The following is a 20,409-nucleotide window of genomic DNA, read 5'->3' on the forward strand; positions in this document are numbered from 1 at the left end:
ACAATATGTATATGTATATTTTAATAAATGTTTTTAAGCAAGTTTTAAATATGTTACTGTCCCACGGAATAATTTTTAAACAAGAATAAAGTATAAAAATGCTTGTCTTTATTAAATGCTTCATTGAGTGAGTCCATTCAACTCCGCTCGATCTACTCACACACAATGAGTTGCCACAGCAACTGTTTAGCAAGTTAAACAATGATTGACGCATGCGGCGCTTTGATGCTGAGGCTTCCAGGGATATGTGGCAAGATCAAACAGAAGACGTCTATCAATCATCGTTAACTTTAATAAGCAATTGCAGTGCATTGCCTGAACAACAAAGAGCAGGGAGAGAGAGGGAGGGAGAGTGAGACTATGCAATCGGCTTGGGACAGCTCATCTGTATTTTTTTTTTTTTTAATTTAAAAAAAAATTCGCGATGGACTGAGGGCGTTAAGTATGAAGTGCGAAGTAGCAAGGGATCACTGTACTTTTTTTGCTGTATCTCTCTGGATTATTTGTTGCTTGTGGCCCTTACTCATTCACTGCCATTGGCAGTTATGATAGGAAGGTTGGCATTGAGTATGTTTAACTGCCCTTGACTGCAATAAACGTCCAATCCATTTTCACTAGGAGGGTTGGCAACGATTGTTCCAATGAGTCAGTACTTAAAAATAAAAATAACTAAAACAGAACGTATGTTAAACAATGTTCGTTAAAAACTCTTAGATACGAATAAAAATAACACTGCTGTACTGGAGATAACAGTACATGCACTATTAAAACATCTGTAGCTTTAATTATATTATTATTATTGTTTTTAAAGTCACATTTGGTGACTTACAGGAGACTAAAAAATGTACTATTTCTTTTTTTTACAAAAGAATCTAAAATATCTAAAGTACAAAGTTTGAGAACTTTGGCTACCTATGTTTTTCTATGCTTCAATTAGTGTAGGGCTTAAATTTTGGGTTCTCAATGTACATGCACTGCTTGTGTGCGTAATCACAGCCACAATGGTGGCGATCTCTCCAGACGAGCGTAATCAGACAGCAGTCTGCCTGGCACCTCTCCATGTGCATCCAGCGCCAACAACGAGACATAAACAATCCAGCACTTAGCCATGAACACTCTCACACTGGACCTACACAAGAGGAGCGAACCGTTTTCTGCGCCTCCAAAGTGGGCCTTGGTTACGAGAAGCATCTCTCTGTGTGTTCACGTCCTTCTTTTCACTCCTCTCTCCTGTCTTCCTCCAGGCACTTTATAGAAGTGAGGCCTCTAAGGGACATTCCATTTGGACTGCAGCCATTGTAGCGCAGACAAGAGTGTAAATTTACACATGCACACGCGTGTGTGTGTGTGTGTCTGCAAACCAACGCAAGCTCAAAACACTGCCTCATTACAGCTGCTCTATTACGCCAAAACCACTCAGCTCACAGTCCTGATACACAGTAGCTTCTACTCATTTGGAACTCAATTAAAATGCGACGTTTAATTTCTTGGACTCTTGAGCAAAACATGCTCAGTGGTTCAAGGCACGTCTTTGAGTATATTTTCTAAATATACCTTTGGGGGAGCTGAAAATAAAATTCAATACGCTTCAACATGAGGGCAGTGAGTGCAAATGACCTTTACATGGTAGGTGCGGTTTGGCCGCAGACCAAGCCGTTCCCTTTGAGAGTCAAATGGAATGAGAGCAGAGGACGTATTTATGCCTTTGAAAAGTGAGCCCGCCAGCCTTCAGGGACTTGTTGGCAAAGTTCACGAAAAAGGGACGTTGGGAATTTCTCTGAGTGGAGAAGGAGAAACCCAGTAGGATATGCTATTGGAGCAAAATGCTCCGAGGACAATTTGCCCTTTGTGCCTCAATCAAAAGACGTCACTGGAAACGCACTAAAAGAATCTGTGCTGTTCTGTGAAAATATGCTCTCATTAAAACTACAAGCGAGGACAAAACTGAACATGTTGAGTGGAAAAAGGCAGACAACTTTGATTCACATTGAGTACTTTTTTCCCCCAAAATACAGTAGGCCTACTTTCCATGAATAGTCCAACGTTTCTAAAGGCGTTATTTTTTTTCAGTAGTGAATAATCTAATTAATGACTTTTTCCATCTTTGCAATGCCATTAATGAGGATGTGAAGGGGCATTTGGTTGAATGAAGCACGAGTTGTCTGATTTTGTCACAGCTGCCTGGGAGTGAGCAGAACGGGATGGGGGAGGAGGGAAGGTGGTGGTGACACCATTGCAAACGCGATGATGATTGGCTAGGTGGCTCGGAGCGTTACCATAGCATTCGTGTTCTCGTTAGCATTAACGTCGTGGTTTTTTTTTTTTTTTTTTACATACAGTTCTTTGCGTCCCGGTGGCTACCATGAATTGAAAATAATGTAGTTTTCCTGCTGAGTGTGCATTATCATCACTAAGTTGGTGCTGACCATGCAGACGCTACAATATAAAAATAATTGTTACTAGTTACTTATTACTGAGTTACTAACTAAATTACTTTTTGGGAGAAGTAATTTGGGACTGTAACTAATTACGTTTTTAAAGTAAGATTAACAACACGGGCCACCACTACCGTATTTTTCGGACTATAAGTCACAGTTTTTTTCATAGTTTGGCTGGTGGTGCGACTTATACTCAGGAGTGACTTATGTGTAAAATTATTAACACAGTATGATATCATTTCACATGTTATTTTGCTTTTTTGGAGTGACACTGATGGTTTGGTAAACTTGTTAGCATGTTCTTTATGCTGTAGTTATCTGAATAACTTAATAGCTATGGCCACGTTCGTGTTCTGCCTTTGGCAATGTGTGTTCAATTGTATTATTGACTTTTTTTACATTGAAATGCATACTTTTAGTTTGTGGTGCTTTCACGCCCACGTAGGGGCGCACTTGTTTACGTGAAGAAGAGCGCTCACACGCCAGAAGAAGACCGACAGCTACGTAGCTGAGTGAATGGGCGAGTTAGCGAGAGAGAAACACGGCTGCGAACCTACGTTCATTGTTTATGCTTGTGAAATATATCTACAGAAGCAACGCCTGTGTGAATCATCTTTTCTGTTGTTGTTGTTGCGTGTTTTCCAACCGCGATCGGACACTTAGAGCCAGTTGTGTGGTTTTTTGAACAATGCTAGCGAACCCATGCTAACCGTTTGTGTCATGTCATTGCTGTAAAAGCACCTAATTATCATTTATTTACGTCGATGTGAACCTGTTTGGTATCAAGGACGAAATTGATTCAGCAAATTATACGGACGTCCAGCATCGTCATTCGGGAGTTTAGCCCGCTGAGTAGCCAGGATCGAGCCATAGCGTCCTGATGAGGACAGTATATTTGCATTTCGTTGTTTATGCACTGTACACTGTACACCTATTCAGCATGTTGTTCTCTTTGTATTTTTATGTTAAATTGCCTTTCAAGATGACATGTCTGTTCTATGTGTTGGATTTTATCAAGTAAATTTCCCCCAAAAATGCGACTTATACTCCGAAGTAACTTGTATATGTTTTTTTCCCTCTTCGTTGGGCATTTTATGGCTGGTGCGACTTATACTCAGGTGCGACTTGTAGTCCGAAAAATACGGTCGTTTTGTTGTTTTTCTGGCCTTTTTTAAAACATATATATAATAATAAGACACACAGTTAACTCATTCACTTCCATTGACAGAAAATCAAGGTTCACAGATTAATCGGTTGGCCGATTTAATCAATTTTAGAGGATCAATGATCGGTCGATCATAAAATATCTTTTTCCATCTGGTCAGCCAATTGCATCTAGAGTCAGTTAGCCACATTAGCACACTAGCATTTGGTTGTGGACATTGTTGTCATTAATATGAGCACAGAGTGCACTTGCAGGGTATTTTCTTACTTTCTAACCCCAAAATAATGTTTACAATCATAGTGTCTGCCGCTCTTTGCTACATTAATGCAGGAAGGAGTAGTGTTATAGTTGGTAATTGTTTTGTCTTCCTTTGTGAGTGAATTCAGTGAGATAATACCATTTTAGTGAATGCACACATTTGGCTCACTTTCAAACTGTTCCAGCATTAAAAGGCATTAAGATGCAGGGGGAAAAAACAGACTTAGAGACCTGGTATAATTCAGTAATTCTCTTCTCCAGAAAATTAGTTGATCCATTTCCTTGGACCTTGTGATTTTGTTTTTGTAAAGAAAAATATAAATCCATGAAGTTATAATCTTGTATGTAAATTGTTAGTTTTAGATTGATTTTTTTTTTAGAGACCGCATGTGCAGTTAAAAAAATATAGTTGGTTGGTTCACAAATAATGTTCCGTGTTTTTACATAAAAGATTGCTTGGAATAATAAAGGCGCACACTGTCTTTTTATGAAAAAAATCGGGATCAACAAAATAAGTAAAAAATAAATCGAAATCGGCACATCAGGGTTTTCAATAATTGGTGATCGGACAGAAGATTATGATCTGTGCACTGTAAATCAAAATCATTTCAACTGGGTTGGCTGGCATTGAATGATCATGTTTCAGTACCATTATAACCAATCCATTTTGACAGTCAAAGTGGATTGGACATCTATCATCATCAATGGCAGCCAATGAGTTAATTTATGAGAAAACAATAGAACAGTAGGAATATTGCTGATCTGTTTCCTTAGTTTATGTGTTATAAGTGGTAAAATGGCTAATATGACCAGTGGCAGCCCGTGAAATTAGGCACAAATGCACAAAATTTGCTAAACCTTTTCCCCGATTGTATGGTGCATGAATTAAGGGAAAACATATTTCAAGGGAAGTGATTTTTTTTGGTGAGGATCTCAACAAAGGTACAGATCCAGGAATGCATGTTCAGTTTACATGTACAGTTGTGGTAAAAAGTTTACATACACTTGTGAAGAACATAATGTCATGGCTCTCTTGAGTTTCCAGTTATTTCTACAACTCTGATTTTTCTCTGATAGAGTGATTTGAACAGATACTTCTTTGTCACAAAAAACATTCATGAAGTTTGGTTCTTTTATGACTTTATGATGGGTGAACAGAAAAAAGTGATCAAATCTGCTGGGTCAAAAATATACATACAGCAGCGCTAATATTTGGTAACGTGTCCCTTGGCCATTTTCACTTCAATTAGGCGCTTTTGGTAGCCATCCACAAGCTTCTGGCAAGCTTCTGGTTGAATCTTTGACCACTCCTCTTGACAGAATTGGTGCAATTTCTTCAGCATTGTCCACAAGTTCTCAATGGGGTTTAAGTAAGGACTTTGGGAAGGCCATTCGAAAACCTTAATTCTAGCCTGATTTAGCCATTCCATTACCACTTTTGATGTGTGTTTGGGGTCATTGTCCTGTTGGAACACCCAACTGTCCCCAAGACCCAATCTTCGGGCTGATGACGTTAGGTTATCTTGAAGAATTTGAAGGTAACCCTCCTTCTTCATTATCCCATTTACTCTCTGTAAAGCACCAGTTCCACTGGCAGCAAAACAGCCCCACAGCATACTACCACCACCGTGCTTGACGGTAGGCATGGTGTACTTGGGGTTAAAGGCCTCACCTTTTCTCCTCCAAACATATTGCTGGGCATTGTGGCCAAACAGCTCGATTTTTGTTTCGTCTGACCACAGAACTTTCCTCCAGAAGGTCTTATCTTTGTCCATGTGATTAGCAGCAAACTTCAGTCGAGCCTTAAGGTGCCGCTTTTGGAGCATGGGCTTCCTTCTTGCACGGTAGCCTCTCAGTCCATGGAGATGCAAAACACGCTTGACTGTGGACACTGACACCTGTGTTCCAGCAGCTTCTAATTCTAGGCAGATCTGCTTTTTGGTGATTCTCGGGTGAATCTTCACCCTCCTGACCAATTTTCTCTCAGCAGGAGGTGATAGCTTGCGTTTTCTTCCTGATCGTGGCAGTGACAAAACAGTGCCATGCACTTTATACTTACAAACAATTGTTTGCACTGTTGCTCTTGGGACCTGCAGCTGCTTTGAAATGGCTCCAAGTGACTTTCCTGACTTGTTCAAGTCATAGATTCGTTTTTTCAGATTCACGTATGTATATTTTTGACCCAACAGATTTGATCCCTTTTTCTGTTAACCCATAATAAAGTCATAAAAGAACCAAACTTCATGAATGTTTTTTGTGACAAAGAAGTATCTGTTCCAATCACTCTATCGGAGAAAAATCAGAGTTGTAGAAATAACTGGAAACTCAAGACAGCCATGACATTATGTTCTTCACAAGTGTATGTAAACTTTTGACCACAACTGTATGTACTGTTTAGCACACACTCTGACTAAATTAAAGAGCTAAAACATATTTGTTAGTCTAGGGCCTCAGCCTGCTCTGTACAGTGTGACATTGTAGTTATACAGTATACAGTCATTGTGGAATTGATAATCTATGGCCTGAGGTCGAGTAGTGTACACACATCACCCTCATTAAAAAAAAACCTGTACATGCCATACAAACCACTAAAATAACAAACCAAACATGGCATTCAACGGTGATAATTGGATTAATAAGCACTGAGGCAAAAGCATGGATGCAGCAATGGTACCATGCAGTGACAGTATTAAAACACACAAGCACAATGGTGATGTTAAAAAACAATGTATGGATAAAGATAGACTGAAAGAGAGAGAGAGAGAAAAAACTTAGGGCAGCCATGATGATATAGCAGTAACACTGAACATGTGAAAACTCAGCAGTTGCAACTGCAGGATTTGAATACTTAAGAGGAATTCTTCTGGTTTCTGGGTACAATCTCCCTTTCCTGCTCTCTCTTTTTCAGACTAGAATATAAAAGGGGATGGGGAGGGTTCTCGGCTTGGTGGCAGGGCTCTCTCACCTGGTCTCACTCCTGCCAGCACGGGCAGCGGGTGGTGTGTGAACGCCATGCGGGGGGACCTCTGGGAAGACAGGGCGTTGAAATCAAACTTCCCCGGCTTCTTAAGTGAACCAGGCGAGGACAGTCCTGGTAAAATAAAAAAATAAAATAAAAAAATGAAAAAAAAATGGGATCAACAAAAAAAAAAAAAAGCGGGGAAGAGAAGGAGGAAAAGAGAGGTGGTTTTAATCAACAATATGTAATTATTTTTGACTATGCCATATTGATTTTACTGTAATTACATGGGACTTGATTTGGGCTTTGTAATTCACTCCCATTGATTTAAAAGAGCCAATCAGAGGACTCAATGCTGTCTGATTGCCTCATTCACAAATATATTGGGGGGAAAAAAAGATCAGAGTTCTTTGTGATTCCTGCTGCTGCAATAACTCATATGGACAGAGAATTCCCAGCTCCCAACTTTGAAGCAATGGGCTGGGTAATATTTTACAAGCATGTCTTCAAAAGGGGGAAAAATGGAAGGGTGGGGGAAATAACTGAAGCCAATATCAAACTAGCCTTTGTTTGAAAGCCAAGGCACATCTGTAGCAATAATAACCTCTAACTGTGCCACTGTGTGTTTTCTGTTTCTCTTCCTTTCTCTTTCTCTGGCTATTCTCTGTCTTTTTCAGGTGCCAGCGCCAAACGCAGCCACTGTTAGAGCCACAGTCAGCTAGTTGCGGTTTTGGCCGCTGCCAGGCCCGCAGCCTGGCTGGACGAAAAGAGGGCTTCATTCAGAAATAGCACAAACTGTACAGTATGGACGCGGCAGCTGCTGAGTGCGAAAGACAAGCAGACGGACAGAGGAGACGGCGGGAGGGAGAGCGAAAGGGAGGCGTCAAGCACGTGGGAGACATGAAAATATGCGAGGGAGCAAAGCGAGGGAGAGAGCAAAGCAGAACCTGTGAGAAATGCAGCACTGTTTGTTTTTCCATGCGTTGCTCTGACGACGTGTATGAAATCAGGATGTCATAAGATATTTAAATATGCCTATTATCTGGCGCGCGCACTCACTTGCTAAAGCGGCACATGTAACAAAAACAGGGGAAAAAAGACATTTCTTGTATTGTGGGGTTACTTCTAATCTTCCTGACGACTGAGTGATATGATAATTTTTCATCTTGCAAACTTTTTTTCAGACTCTGGTTTTGTAGTCTATTTTTGAGGCAGTTCTGCATCAAACACGGCATAAAATATGATCCTCCTCCAGTTGGAGACGTGTGAAAGTGGATGGTAAGTGTGGGGGCGTGCAAAAACCTACCCTCCTGGTGTGAAAGAGTTAAGTCTCAAGCAGGTGGGAGTGAATATGTGTGAACCGTTTATGTCTTCAGCAGACATACATTTCCTTTTCTTACGCACCCCCCCCCCACTATGGCAAGCTTATGTGGGAGTATTGTGCTGTCAGATACATTCCGACCATGAAGACAACCTTACATCCAGCTTTCTGACACTAACAGTGACACCTGGGTGGAGATTGCGGGGGTTAAACTAAACAAAAAAAAAGAAAAAAAAACTGGGAATGATTTGAGATTATAAAAGAACATTTACTAGTATGTACAGTATGAATGTTAATAAAGCTGACGACCAGGTACAACTATTAGACAATGACAGAGGTGGGTAAACGCATTACATTTACTCCGTTACATTTACTTAAGTAACTTTTTGAGAAAAATGCACTTCTAAGAGTAGTTTTACTTAGCCATACTTTTTACTTTTAGTTTAGTAGATTTGAAGAAGAAACACTGCTCTTACTCCGCTACTTTGGGCTACACTAGTTGGTACATTTCTCCTCTTTATTCTACATACCGTATTGGCCCGAGTATAAGACGGCCCTGATTATAAGACGACCCCCTCTTTTTCAAGACTCAATTTTGAAAAAAATACTTTTTGAACACCAAATTAATTTTTTTACAGAAAATAATTACAGTACATCTGAAACATATGATAATATATTTGAGAGAAAAAGCCTGTTATTTTGCCTAATTCAAATCTTAATATCTGAACATTTAAATATGTAAACTAAAATGCAATCACATTCGTAAATGAGTGACTTCTGGTTTTTGAACTGTAAATAAACCAATCTATTGTGATAAAACAACAAAATTGCTATAACTGCATTAACTATCAAAGTGAAGTCTAACTGTAACTGTAGTCTTGAAACAAATCTGAATAAGGAAAAACATTGCAATAAAATGATGCTGGTTAAACTACTAGCTGAGATCTGTCATGACAGAACATGGCATCAATGATATCTGGCGTCATCTAGCGTCGTGAATGTGTATAATGTCTAGACCGCGAATACAAGACGACCCCCTCTTTTTCAATCTTATTTCAATGCAAAAAACACCGTCTTATATTCGGGCCAATACGGTATTAGATTTGAGTTTTTTTTTTTTCCCCAGCGATGCCAACTGTAGCTCTACCAGTTTGACCAATGAGACATCGTAGCAATAATCACATGACTCCATTCCGTTCAACGATCACGCCGGCCTGTTCAATCATGTGGCGTCCTTAAAGCACTGTAAAAAATCAAGTATTTGACATAGAGCGCTACTCTCAACATAACCCGAAAGCGTGGATTTTAAACTCTCTCCCAGTTTGTATTTGGCACTGATTGACCAAGAAAAAAACGGAGATATGATCCTTTAAATTTCATAATAGGAACTAGGAGTGGTAAATGGTGTTATACTTATGGAACTATTCACTATTCAAACTAGGAACTATTTTCTCCACTAGAAGGCCCTCATGCTCTTTGGACAAATGATACTTCCGTTCTGCAGATTTTTTTTTCTCTTGCTGGAATTTAACGATACCCCACCCCGGCTTAATGCGGTTATGTAAGAGGTTATAGTACAGTATAATAATAACAGTTCAAATAGATAACTTTGTGCGGAGAAAAAAAATACCATTGTTTAAAAAGCATTTACTCATAATGTAACTCATTACTTGAGTATTTTTTTTCACCAAATACTTTTTTACTTGTATTTGAGTCCATTTTTTTGAGATTACTACTTTTACTTTTACTTGAGTAATATTATTTTGAAGTAAAGCTACTCCTACTTGAGAAAATTTTTTGGCTACTCTATCTACCTCTAGACAATGAATTCAAGCTTGGATCATGCCTGACACCAAGACTTGGTATTGTAAACTCCCGTTACAAGTAGGGACTTGGACTTAGCACTGTCGTGACCACCCACCAGAAAATAATAAATATACAGTATAACAAAATCACAAAATAATTTTCTATTTCAATTCATTTTACACTCTTATCTTTAAAAATGACTTAGGGATTACTCTGTGAATTTCTCTCCATAACGTTTACTAACAACTGAGGCTAAGTTAAGATCTTTCCTTGTCTTTTAGTCACAATGGATCACTAAAACACTAAAATTTTCATGTTTTTTTTTTTTTTTTTTCTTTTCAAATTTTTTGGGAAAGGGTCTGCAAATGGAGCCAGTCCTGAGTAAGTTACAGTAATATTCAGTGTGTACGTGAGTATTGTTGTATTGCCTCCCGACATGTGTTGCTGCATTGTTTGTGTTCAAATATTTCAATAGATATCAACCCTGATGTTATTCATTAACACTCTAGTCTACTCTAGTTTAGTATTGTTTGTTAGTGTTAGGCTTAGTGGTAAAGCTAAGTGGCTGCTTTAAATGTACAATGTGCTGTTCTCTTTATTTATATTTGTTTTGACAGTAAACGTGGGAGAGGCAATAAATGGCTAGAAGTCTTTTTCCAAGAAGGATTTTACTTGATCTGCTGAGCTGAGTTCGAGTCCACCAGATAAAACACTTGCCAAAATTTTGGTTGCAAATAAAAGCAAAACAAAACAAACAAAACAAAAGCTGAAAAGCAGCTCATATTATCATTTGTATCTTAGTACTTCCCTGAAAACAAAATACTTGGAGAGAAATTTGTCAGTTTCCTGTGGCAACTTAGGCAACAAATACTGTGAATGAGTGAGCTTTAAGCAAAACACTAAGTATGTGTTTCATGGAAAAAAGGAGGGATACAGAAAAAAAAAACATATAGCGGTACCTCTACATCCGATCGCTTTGGCACATCTTTTCGACATCCGACGTAAATTTTGACTCGCTATTTGTTTCTACATCCAACAAGTCCGACGATCTATGAAAGCGCCACAGTTTCTTTGTTTTCCCGCAAGATGGACGCACGGCAGGTTTTCTTGTGAAAGCAACGAACATGGGTTCCAATATTGCAGTGCAGGTGGTGAAAAAAAGCAAAAAGGTGATGTTTAGCCTTGAAATGAAGATGGAAATAATAGAAAAATATGAGTGTCGTGTGAGCATCCGTGAACTGGCTTGACAATACCGCCGTAGAATGTCTACTTTCGACGGTCCTCTTCAGACCTCCGTTCACCAGTCTTTATAAGTTGAGGTGACAATTATTATTGTAGTAACATTGGCAAAGAAATTCCCACCTTTGTCAGGTTTTTAATCATTTATTCCATCAACTTGTGCAACACAACACGCCTACTGTCCCACGCAGTTGAACAAAGTGAAAATATAAAAGTCCAATCTCACTCTGTCAAGTCAGCAACGCGATGCATTCAGGTACTCCGCGCAAACACATTCCTCACATTAGAACCCGATTCGTTACAAAATTACAGGAATTATTATCATTTTTACTATTATTATATTATTATTCCAATTTTTATTCACAATGTCTTTGTTTTGCTCTGTGTAATTGCTATTTGCAATAGTACCATCAGTATTTATTAAGGATTTTAGCGTAGGTTTTTGGGCTGTGGAATGAATTAATGGAATTATAATGTATTCTTATGGGAAAATTCTGCTTGACATACGACCATTTCGACTTACAAACTAGGCCCGGGAACGAATTAACTCTGTGTGTAGAGGTACCACTGTATAGGTCCTTCTCAAAAAATTAGCATATTGTGATGAAGTTTATTATTTTCTGTAATGAACTGATAAACATTAGACTTTCATATATTTTAAATTCATTACACACAACTGAAGTAGTTCAAGCCTTGTATTGTTTTAATATTGATGATTTTTTCAAAAATCCCTATCTAAAAAAATTAGCATATTTCATCCGACTAATAAAAAAAAAGTGTTTTTTAATACAAAAAAAGTCAACATTCAATTAATTATATCAGCTATGCACCCAATACTTGGTCAGGAATCCTTTGGCAGAAATGACTGCTTCAATGCGGCGTGGCATGGAGGCAATCAGCCTGTGGCACTGCTGAGGTGTTACGGGAGGCCCAGGATGCTTTGATAGCGGCCTTAAGCTCATCCACAATATTGGGTCTGATGTCTCTCAACTTCCTCTTCACAATATCCCACAGATTCTCTATGAGGTTCAGGTCAGTTGAGCACAGTAATGTCATGGTCAGTAAACCATTTACTAGTGGTTTTGGCACTTTGAGCAGGTGCCAGGTCGTACTGAAAAATGAAATCTTCATCCCCATAAAGCTTTTCAGAAAATGGAAGCATGAAGCGCTCCAAAATCTCCTGATAGCTAGCTGCATTGACCCTACCCTTGATAAAACGCAGTAGACCAACACCAGCAGCTAACCTGGCACCCCAGACCATCACTGACTGTAGGTACTTGACACTGAACGTCAGGCATTTTTCCTTCTCCCAAGTCTTTCGCCAAACTCTGGGACCTTGATTTCCGAATGACATGCAAAATTTGCTTTCGTCTGAAAAAAGTTCTTTGGACCACTGAGCAACAGTCCAGTGCTGCTTCTCTCTAGCCCAGACCAGGCGCTTCTGCCGCTGTTTCAGGTTCAAAAGTGGCTTGACCTGGGGAATGCGGCACCTGTAGCCCATTTCCAGCACACGCCTGTGCACGGTGGCTCTGGATGTTTCTACTCCAGACCCAATCCACTGTTTCTGCAGGTCCCCCAAGGTCTGGAATCGGCCCTTCTCCACAATCTTTCTCAGGGTGCGGTCACCTCTTCTGGTTGTGCAGCGTTTCCTGCCACACTTTTTCCTTCCCACAGACTTTCCACTGAGTTGCCTTGATACAGCACCCTGGGAACAGCCTATTCACTCAGAAATTTCTTTCTGTGTCTTAGCCTCTTGCTTGAGGGTGTCAATGATGGCCTTCTGGACAGCAGTCAGGTCAGCAGTCTTGCGCATGATTGCGGTTTTGAGTAATGAACCAGGCTGGGAGTTTTTAAATGCCTCAGGAATCTTTCGCGGGTGTTTTGAGTTAATTCGTTGATTCAGATGATTTAGGTTAGTAGCTTCTTTAGAGTACCTTTTCATGATATGCTAATTTTTTTGAGATAGGGATTTTTGTTTTTTTCTTCACTTTTTTGCCAAAATCATTAATATTAAAACAATAAAAGGCTTGAACTACTTCAGTTGTGTGCAATGAATCTAAAATATATGAAAGTCTAATGTTTATCAGTGCATTACAGAAAATAATGAACTTTATCACACTATGCTAATCTTTTGAGAAGGATCTGTATATATCTACATACTATATACATACACATATATACGTATACCTATCTGCTGGAGATGAAGTGTTGTGACTGAGATTAGAAATAACATTTACCAATATGCAAAATACGTACAGTATGTTTAGCAGAATGTATGTGCTTAGCATTGATTGAAGCTGACGATCAGAAATCATCAGAGGAAGTTTGGAAATCTGCTGACGACAGACATCTGGGCCCTAAAAACACTGTCGCTACCATCAGGAGGATGTAAAAGAAAATGTCTCAGCACTTCAGAGACGATGCCGTCTGCCAATCTGGTTCACATGTGCGCCCGTGCCACAACTGCACATTTTTTCTCCTGGCAAGCTTCGGTGTTCTACTGGCAACCAATCAAGCACTCCCCTGATGACCCTTCTGTCTCTTTGCACTAACAGGCCTGCCACCAGATGCGCCTCTGAAGCAAACAGATACACACACAATTTTGGAGGGAAAGAATTGACACTTGGTTCAAACAACTTAAGAAAAGCCAGGGAATTCTAACTTTCACGACTCTTGCCATGCATCTGTGGGCCTAACATATCACTGACACAGCGGGGGAAGCCCTCCCGATGTTTGATTTATTTAACAATCATTTGGAGCTAATATGAAATCATGGTTGTTTTGCCTGCCTACACCCCCGCCCCCCCGTCTCTCCATGAGCCCATGTGGAGCAGATGTCTCCAGCATCCTCGCGGATCCCAAGGCTATACACATAGTCATTCACCATCTGGGACTATGCTTCAGCTGTGCGAGTGCGTATCTGTGCGTGGAAATCTATGGTGTGTATCTGAATGTGACAGTATATGAATGTGCCTGATGGATTTGTGTGCCGTATTGGTTATTGAGAGAGGAAGGAAAGCTTTGCAAGCGGACACACACTGAGGCACACCTGTCTGTGTGTGGTGGTATTATTTTTCCCTCTCTTATGTGAGCACATGGTGTGTGAATGTGTTTACATACCCCCACCTGGGCAAGAATTCCCAGTTGAGATAGAATTTGGCAGGTGGGATCCTCGGAAAATCGGATACACAATATACCTAAATTGCACATTGTCTAGAATGCTTCCCACTTTGTGAACCACACCCTTTAATGTTTTTCAAATTCTTTTGTTGAGGCATCATATACAGTGTATAGTTTTGTTTCTGGACTGCTCCAGATTATGTGCAAAAAGAGCCACTGTTGCATGCAGTAAAAAGAATTTTCTTCTTCTTATTGTTATCATCATTATGATGAATTATCCCATATGTTTGTTAATTTTATGTGGTACATTCATTTCTTTATTGTATTGTCTTTTTGACTGAATAAGCTTCTTCTCTAAACAAAGATCAACAGATAACACAGCTGCCTAGTAAAATTCCACTTTCTTGTCAGCCACTTCATTGCTTAACAAAGGGGCCTGCCTATTCGCTTTGGAAATAATAAAAAGCTTATGCATTGAAATGTTGGGACAGATCTTCTCGAAGGCACTTAAGGACATTTGTCCTGGTCTGCCAGCTTTTAATTATTCTTTCCCTAATAAATGTATTTATTTTAGGTGATAACCCCTTTCTTTTTGTTCCTGAATTATGTGTTTTCCTCTCCTGTTCATTAAGAGAATAAAAGAACCTGTGGAAGGAGAAATTGAACTTTTTCTTCTTCAAGTCATAACAATTGTAAAATTCCTGATTTGTTCACATTACAAAAAGGTGCAATATTATTCATAGACACTTTTATTATCAATTGTAACTATTTTCTTTAAAGCAGGGATCACCAAACACCGGGCCGGGGACCGGTACCGGTCCGTGGCACATTTGCTACCAAGAGGCAGAGAAATAATAAATCATTTGTTAACGACCACAATCTGGCCTGTGCCTCTTCACTAATTCGAGCAGAGATTTTTGTACATCGCCTTCTATTGTTTGGCTGCCATTACTGGGGTGTTCGCAAACTTATAGCACTCCAGCGTCAGTCAATGTTAACAGTAACGTTAGCTGCTGTTGACTGTGTGCTGCGAGCGGCGACGTATTTGTACAGCTTTTTTGCAGGGGAAAAGGCCACCAGCTGAGCCAGAAGAAAAGCCTACAACCAAGTCCATTCTGGATAATATGTGAATAAAAGCTAGCAAAGGAAGCAACAAAAGTCAATGGACTGAGAGCATCATACCTAATGGCGAACAGTATTGGTAAAGCCAAGAAACTTTTCACTTTTGGAGAAAAACTCATTACCGTAATTTCCCAAATATAAGGCTCACCCGTGTATAACGCACACTACAAATTTACTTGTAAAATCTAGGGGAAATTATTGTACCCGTGTATAATGCGCACCCTAATTTTAGCACCAATGAGTAAAAGAATACAAGAAAACAGAGCTCCTGTGCAGATACAGAAATGTCATTTTACTGACTGGTGAAACACAGCACCGGCATAGCACATTGGTAGTTCAAAACATTACCGTTCAACTGACAATATGTACGGTAATAATATGATCTGACAACTTCTTCAACTTACCAGAATCCAGGAGAAAAAAAAAGCAGATGTGACTTTTCTTTTAAAGGCTGCTGTATAACTTGCTCGTTTCATCATGATGAATAAATGTTTCTTCCATAGATTGATACGGTAAAATAAAAGTGAGGATTTACTTTGGAAATCGGAAAGAGCGCATCGCTGTCCGCTAGACTGTAACAATAGGAACTATTGTTATTTGGGTTTGAGTTTCCCGAGGGACCGATATAGTTGACGGACACAGGAAGTCTGTGTTGTGTTACGTTTGTTTTGGTCCGAGTTGCGGAGTTGCAATAAATGTTGACTTAAATGAGTTCAAGAAACTAAATTCTGTGCTTTATAAAGAGTTAAAGCGTGAATTGAAAGAGTGAAGCAGAATTTAACACAGACGAAATCATTCGACCAATCAGAGTGAAGTATTACCGAAACAAAATGGTGACGTCACGTACCGTAATGGTCGGCAACGGATCGCTGCATACGTTTCTTCAACACAACATAGCCGTGTCAATAAAAAAATTTTTTTTTAAATCGGTCTTTATATATATGTAAATATATATATATATATATATATATATATTAGGGCTGTCAAACGATTAAAATTTTTAATCGAGGTAATTACAGCTTAAAAATTAATTAATCGTAATTAATCGCAATTCAAACCATCTATAAAATATGCCATATTTTTCTGTAAATTATTGTTGGAATCGAAAGATAAGACAAGATGGATATATACATTCAACATACGGTACATAAGGACTGTATTTGTTTCTTATAACAATAAATCAACAAGATGGCATTAACATTATTAACATTCTGTTAAAGTGATCCATGGATAGAAAGACTTGTAGTTCTTAAAGATGAATATTAGTACAAGTTATAGAAATGTTATATTAAAACGCCTCTTAATGTTTTCGTTTTAATAAAATTTGTAAAATTTTCAATCAAAAAATAAACTAGTAGCCCTATTCTGTCCTCAATGTGTGTGAGTACACAAATTGACAGATAGCGAACATAAGTTCCAAAAAGAAATCAGACGGTGTGGCAAAGTTGCATGGGCTTTACTGAAGTCATCTCTTTTTGACACGAGCACGTTTCTTGTATTTTTGTAAAACTGAAAATAACAAGGCAATGTGTCAATTACTTGCATAAATCACAAAATAACATAAAATGTACACACACGTGTCCATTTGAGCAGTAGCACTAGCCAATTAGCTCACAAGCATCTAACAATGTAACTGCATTTCACCATATATGTGAACAAATTCAAATACACATCATCAATAACTATCTATTGCTCATGAATATAAGCAAAGGAGGAATATAACTCACAAGCGATGTATGTATTAGACACAAACAGTGTGATGGGGCTATGAGAACTGCCACTGAATACTGGATGCGGACGTTAGCTGGTCTGAATAGCACTGTCTATTAGTGTGAGTTCGCGTCGACATATAATCACGTCAGAAAAGCGCGCCGAAACCCAAATAATCAGCTGCACTGAATCGCCAGCAGAGGGCGACATTACGCCACATAACATATGCAAGTCACACCCAAGCGCCAGCAGAGGGCGGAAAAACTCCATAAAACACAATTAACAAGTTGGCCTTTCACTGTACTTTAAAGTGCTTGTGACACGAAAAAGCATGTTTATTTCATAATACACGCGGTATTTTATGCTCCTGAATGATATGGACCGCTTGGATGTGTGTGGAAGCGATCGCTATATTTATTTAGTTTTTTGAATCCCGCGCCAGGAAAATGAGTGACTTCCGGCTTCGGTCTCGCATTGAGGAGGAGGGCGCTGTGACGTGTACGGTAGAAGACGTCCTCTTCACGCTACAGTGTACTGTTGTGTATGAGGACGAAGGATTCAGCTGATTTTGCGGATTAATACTTTTATTTTTTGCATCACGCCAGCCAAACGGCTGCAGAAAAATCATTCTGTATGCGGGAGAGGCGTATGCGCCTTTTTGGAGTTTCAAAAGGTTCCCATTCACCTTGGATATTTACTGTGGGACCATTGGACTTACAAGGAAGTGAGTAAACATCTTGTTTTGTATTATGTCAAATACGAATACAGTGATTACAAAGTAAACACTATAAAATTCCTTTAAATAAAGGACTACTTACGTTTGATCATTGATAGGCATGTAAAAAGCTATCCTCACGCTCAGTAGCAGTTAGCTGTTAGCACGTTAGCTACACAACAATTCCAGCCACCCTCCTCCAGGGAACGAACTGTAAATTGCTCTCCGCCGGGCGGTTTGCCGATCCGCAAAGAAACTCGACAACCGGGTCGTCATGTCAAATAATCCAGGCTAGTTATGTGTGATTTTCCACTTCGAAGACTTTGAAACATCCCTCGGTTCGGGTTAGCATGTCGGCTAGCTGTCACTCCTTCTGGTCTGTTTACATTCTCCGAAGCCGGGGAGGGGAAATGACATATGTCCGATTTAGGTGTCATAAAATATCGTTTGGCAGGTGTGACAGTAAAGGTAAAGTCGACTGTTTTGACCATTATGGAGTAATTTTGCCATGTCGTCTTGAATAAATGGATTTTTATTATTTTATATTCCATTTAGCACAAGTTATTTGTCATGACCATGCCATTTATTTAGCAATTGGGGAAAGTACTTGGGTAAAAAGAATATCCTGTAAAAATATTGAAGTAAAGAGACAGAAACAATGACATTTTGCCGCTCTCTTCGTCGCGTTTTCCTCATTGTGAATAGTTCCCCCTCGACGGGCTGACTGGTCCTTCTCAAGCCATTTATATAGCTATTGGGGAAAAGTACTTGGATAAAAAGAATATCCTGTAAAAATATTGAAGTAAAGAGACAGAAACAATGACATTTTGCCGCTCTCTTCGTCGCGTTTTCCTCATTGTGAATAGTTCCCCCTCGACGGGCTGACTGGTCCTTCTCAAGCCATTTATATAGCTATTGGGGAAAATACTTGGATAAAAAGAATATCCTGTAAAAATATTGGGAGTAGAGAGACTGAAACAATGACATTTTGCAGCTCTCTTCGTCTCGTTTTCCTCGTTCTGAACACTTCCCCCTCAATGGGCTGAATAGTAAAACCGATGAGCCTAGTCTACCGCTGACGTCATCCACCTGTTGGGGACGCTAAAGCCCTATAATTGTAGGCGTGGCTAACCGGCAGATTAAAAGACTAATTTCTCGTCATCTGCGCTTTGCTAAATTGTTGTATATGGTCGAATCGTCTCAAAATATGATTCTAATTCACATAATAATGCCATTTAAGACTTTTTTTCTGGTGTCGTATGCTCTTTAAATCTGTCTGAGCGGGCCTAGTGCGTTAATTGCGTCAAATATTTTAACGTGATTAATTAAAAAAAATAATTAACGCCCGTTAACGCGATAATTCTGACAGCCCTAATCTATATATATATATATTAAAAAAATATATATTTCTGTCTCCATTCCTGTACCCGTGTATGATGGCCACCATGATTTTACAAGTTGATTTTGGGGAAAAAAAGTGCGCGTTATATTCGGAAAATTATCGTATGCCTGCGACCAATTATATTTGCCGTAAAATTTTTAGGAGAGTCCGCTGTTAAAAAAGGCTGATTCAGCGTAAGGTGAGTTACATTTTGCTTGCACTTAATGTTTGTTTTTAGCCCTGTCGTGTTATTTTAATCTTTTCTGTCATTTTTTTGCCACACATTACCGGTCCGTGAAAAAAAGGCCCACATCACACCGGTCCATGGTGCAAGAAATGTTGGGAACCATTGCTCTAAAGCAGGGGTTCCCAACCTATTCCACTAAGGCACACTGTGGGTGCAGGATTTCATTCTTACCAAACAAGATGACAACACTTTTTCCCCAATCTGGTGTTTTACAAGTGCAATCAGTTGATTGCAGTCAGGTGTGGCTTGTTTTAGCAGAAGCCTCATTGGTTCAACTGTCTCTGCTGGATCGGCTGGAACAAAAACCAGGACCCACAGTGTGCCTTGAGGACTGGGTTGAAAACCCCTGCTCTAAAGAACTGATTGGTGACCAGTCCAGGGTATACCTCGCATTTCTGCCAATTTCCACTAGGATAACCTCTAGCTCAAGGGTCTCAAACTACATCACATACAAGAATCCTCTGACGAATATCGAAGCACCTCTAATTCAAGTGTTAGTGTTACAGGTACCCTTTGTAATACTATAAATCATACTTTCTTTCGCAATTTGGCTGGGCCTGCGACTTATACTTGCTAATTAATATAATGTTAAAATCTTACAACGTCTGACAAGTTATTTAATTCAACGGGACAGTCGGCGAGCAAACATACTACACACTGCTATCACACTTTCACCCTGTTTAGGAGAAAAAGTGGGCATCTATTTGGGGAAATACAGTCCTGTATGTGGCTCCCAAATCTCTAACTTGCAAAATTACTGTACGAGGAGGTGCACTATGGAGACCAGGGGATGATGCACAACCAAGGGAGAGCCCACACTGAGTGACAAATGGGAAATTGAAAGGAGGCATGCAGCAACTGCTGCTACTGCCCTGATGAGCAGTCTCTTAATTACATCTACAGCTAAGTGGAGCAAGAGCATCGGAGC

At 39.5% G+C, this 20,409-nt stretch overlaps 1 protein-coding gene across 14 annotated transcripts in view; it reads right to left on the reverse strand.

The window, feature by feature from the left end:
* Positions 1-20,409, reverse strand: part of nfixa (nuclear factor I/Xa) — a 235,507-nt gene that overhangs the window by 25,070 nt on the left and 190,028 nt on the right. For 11 of the 14 annotated variants that reach the window (XM_057842734.1, XM_057842729.1, XM_057842736.1 and 8 more), the window contains one exon: positions 6,827-6,952. The exons of the other annotated variants lie outside the window; for them this stretch is intronic. In XM_057842734.1, coding sequence (XP_057698717.1) covers positions 6,827-6,952 — 126 coding nt within the window. The remainder of the gene's footprint in view (positions 1-6,826; positions 6,953-20,409) is intronic. 14 annotated transcript variants of the gene reach the window in all.

The sequence above is a fragment of the Corythoichthys intestinalis genome, chromosome 8 (assembly GCF_030265065.1).
Source record: "Corythoichthys intestinalis isolate RoL2023-P3 chromosome 8, ASM3026506v1, whole genome shotgun sequence".
Taxonomy (NCBI): Eukaryota; Metazoa; Chordata; class Actinopteri; order Syngnathiformes; family Syngnathidae; genus Corythoichthys; species Corythoichthys intestinalis.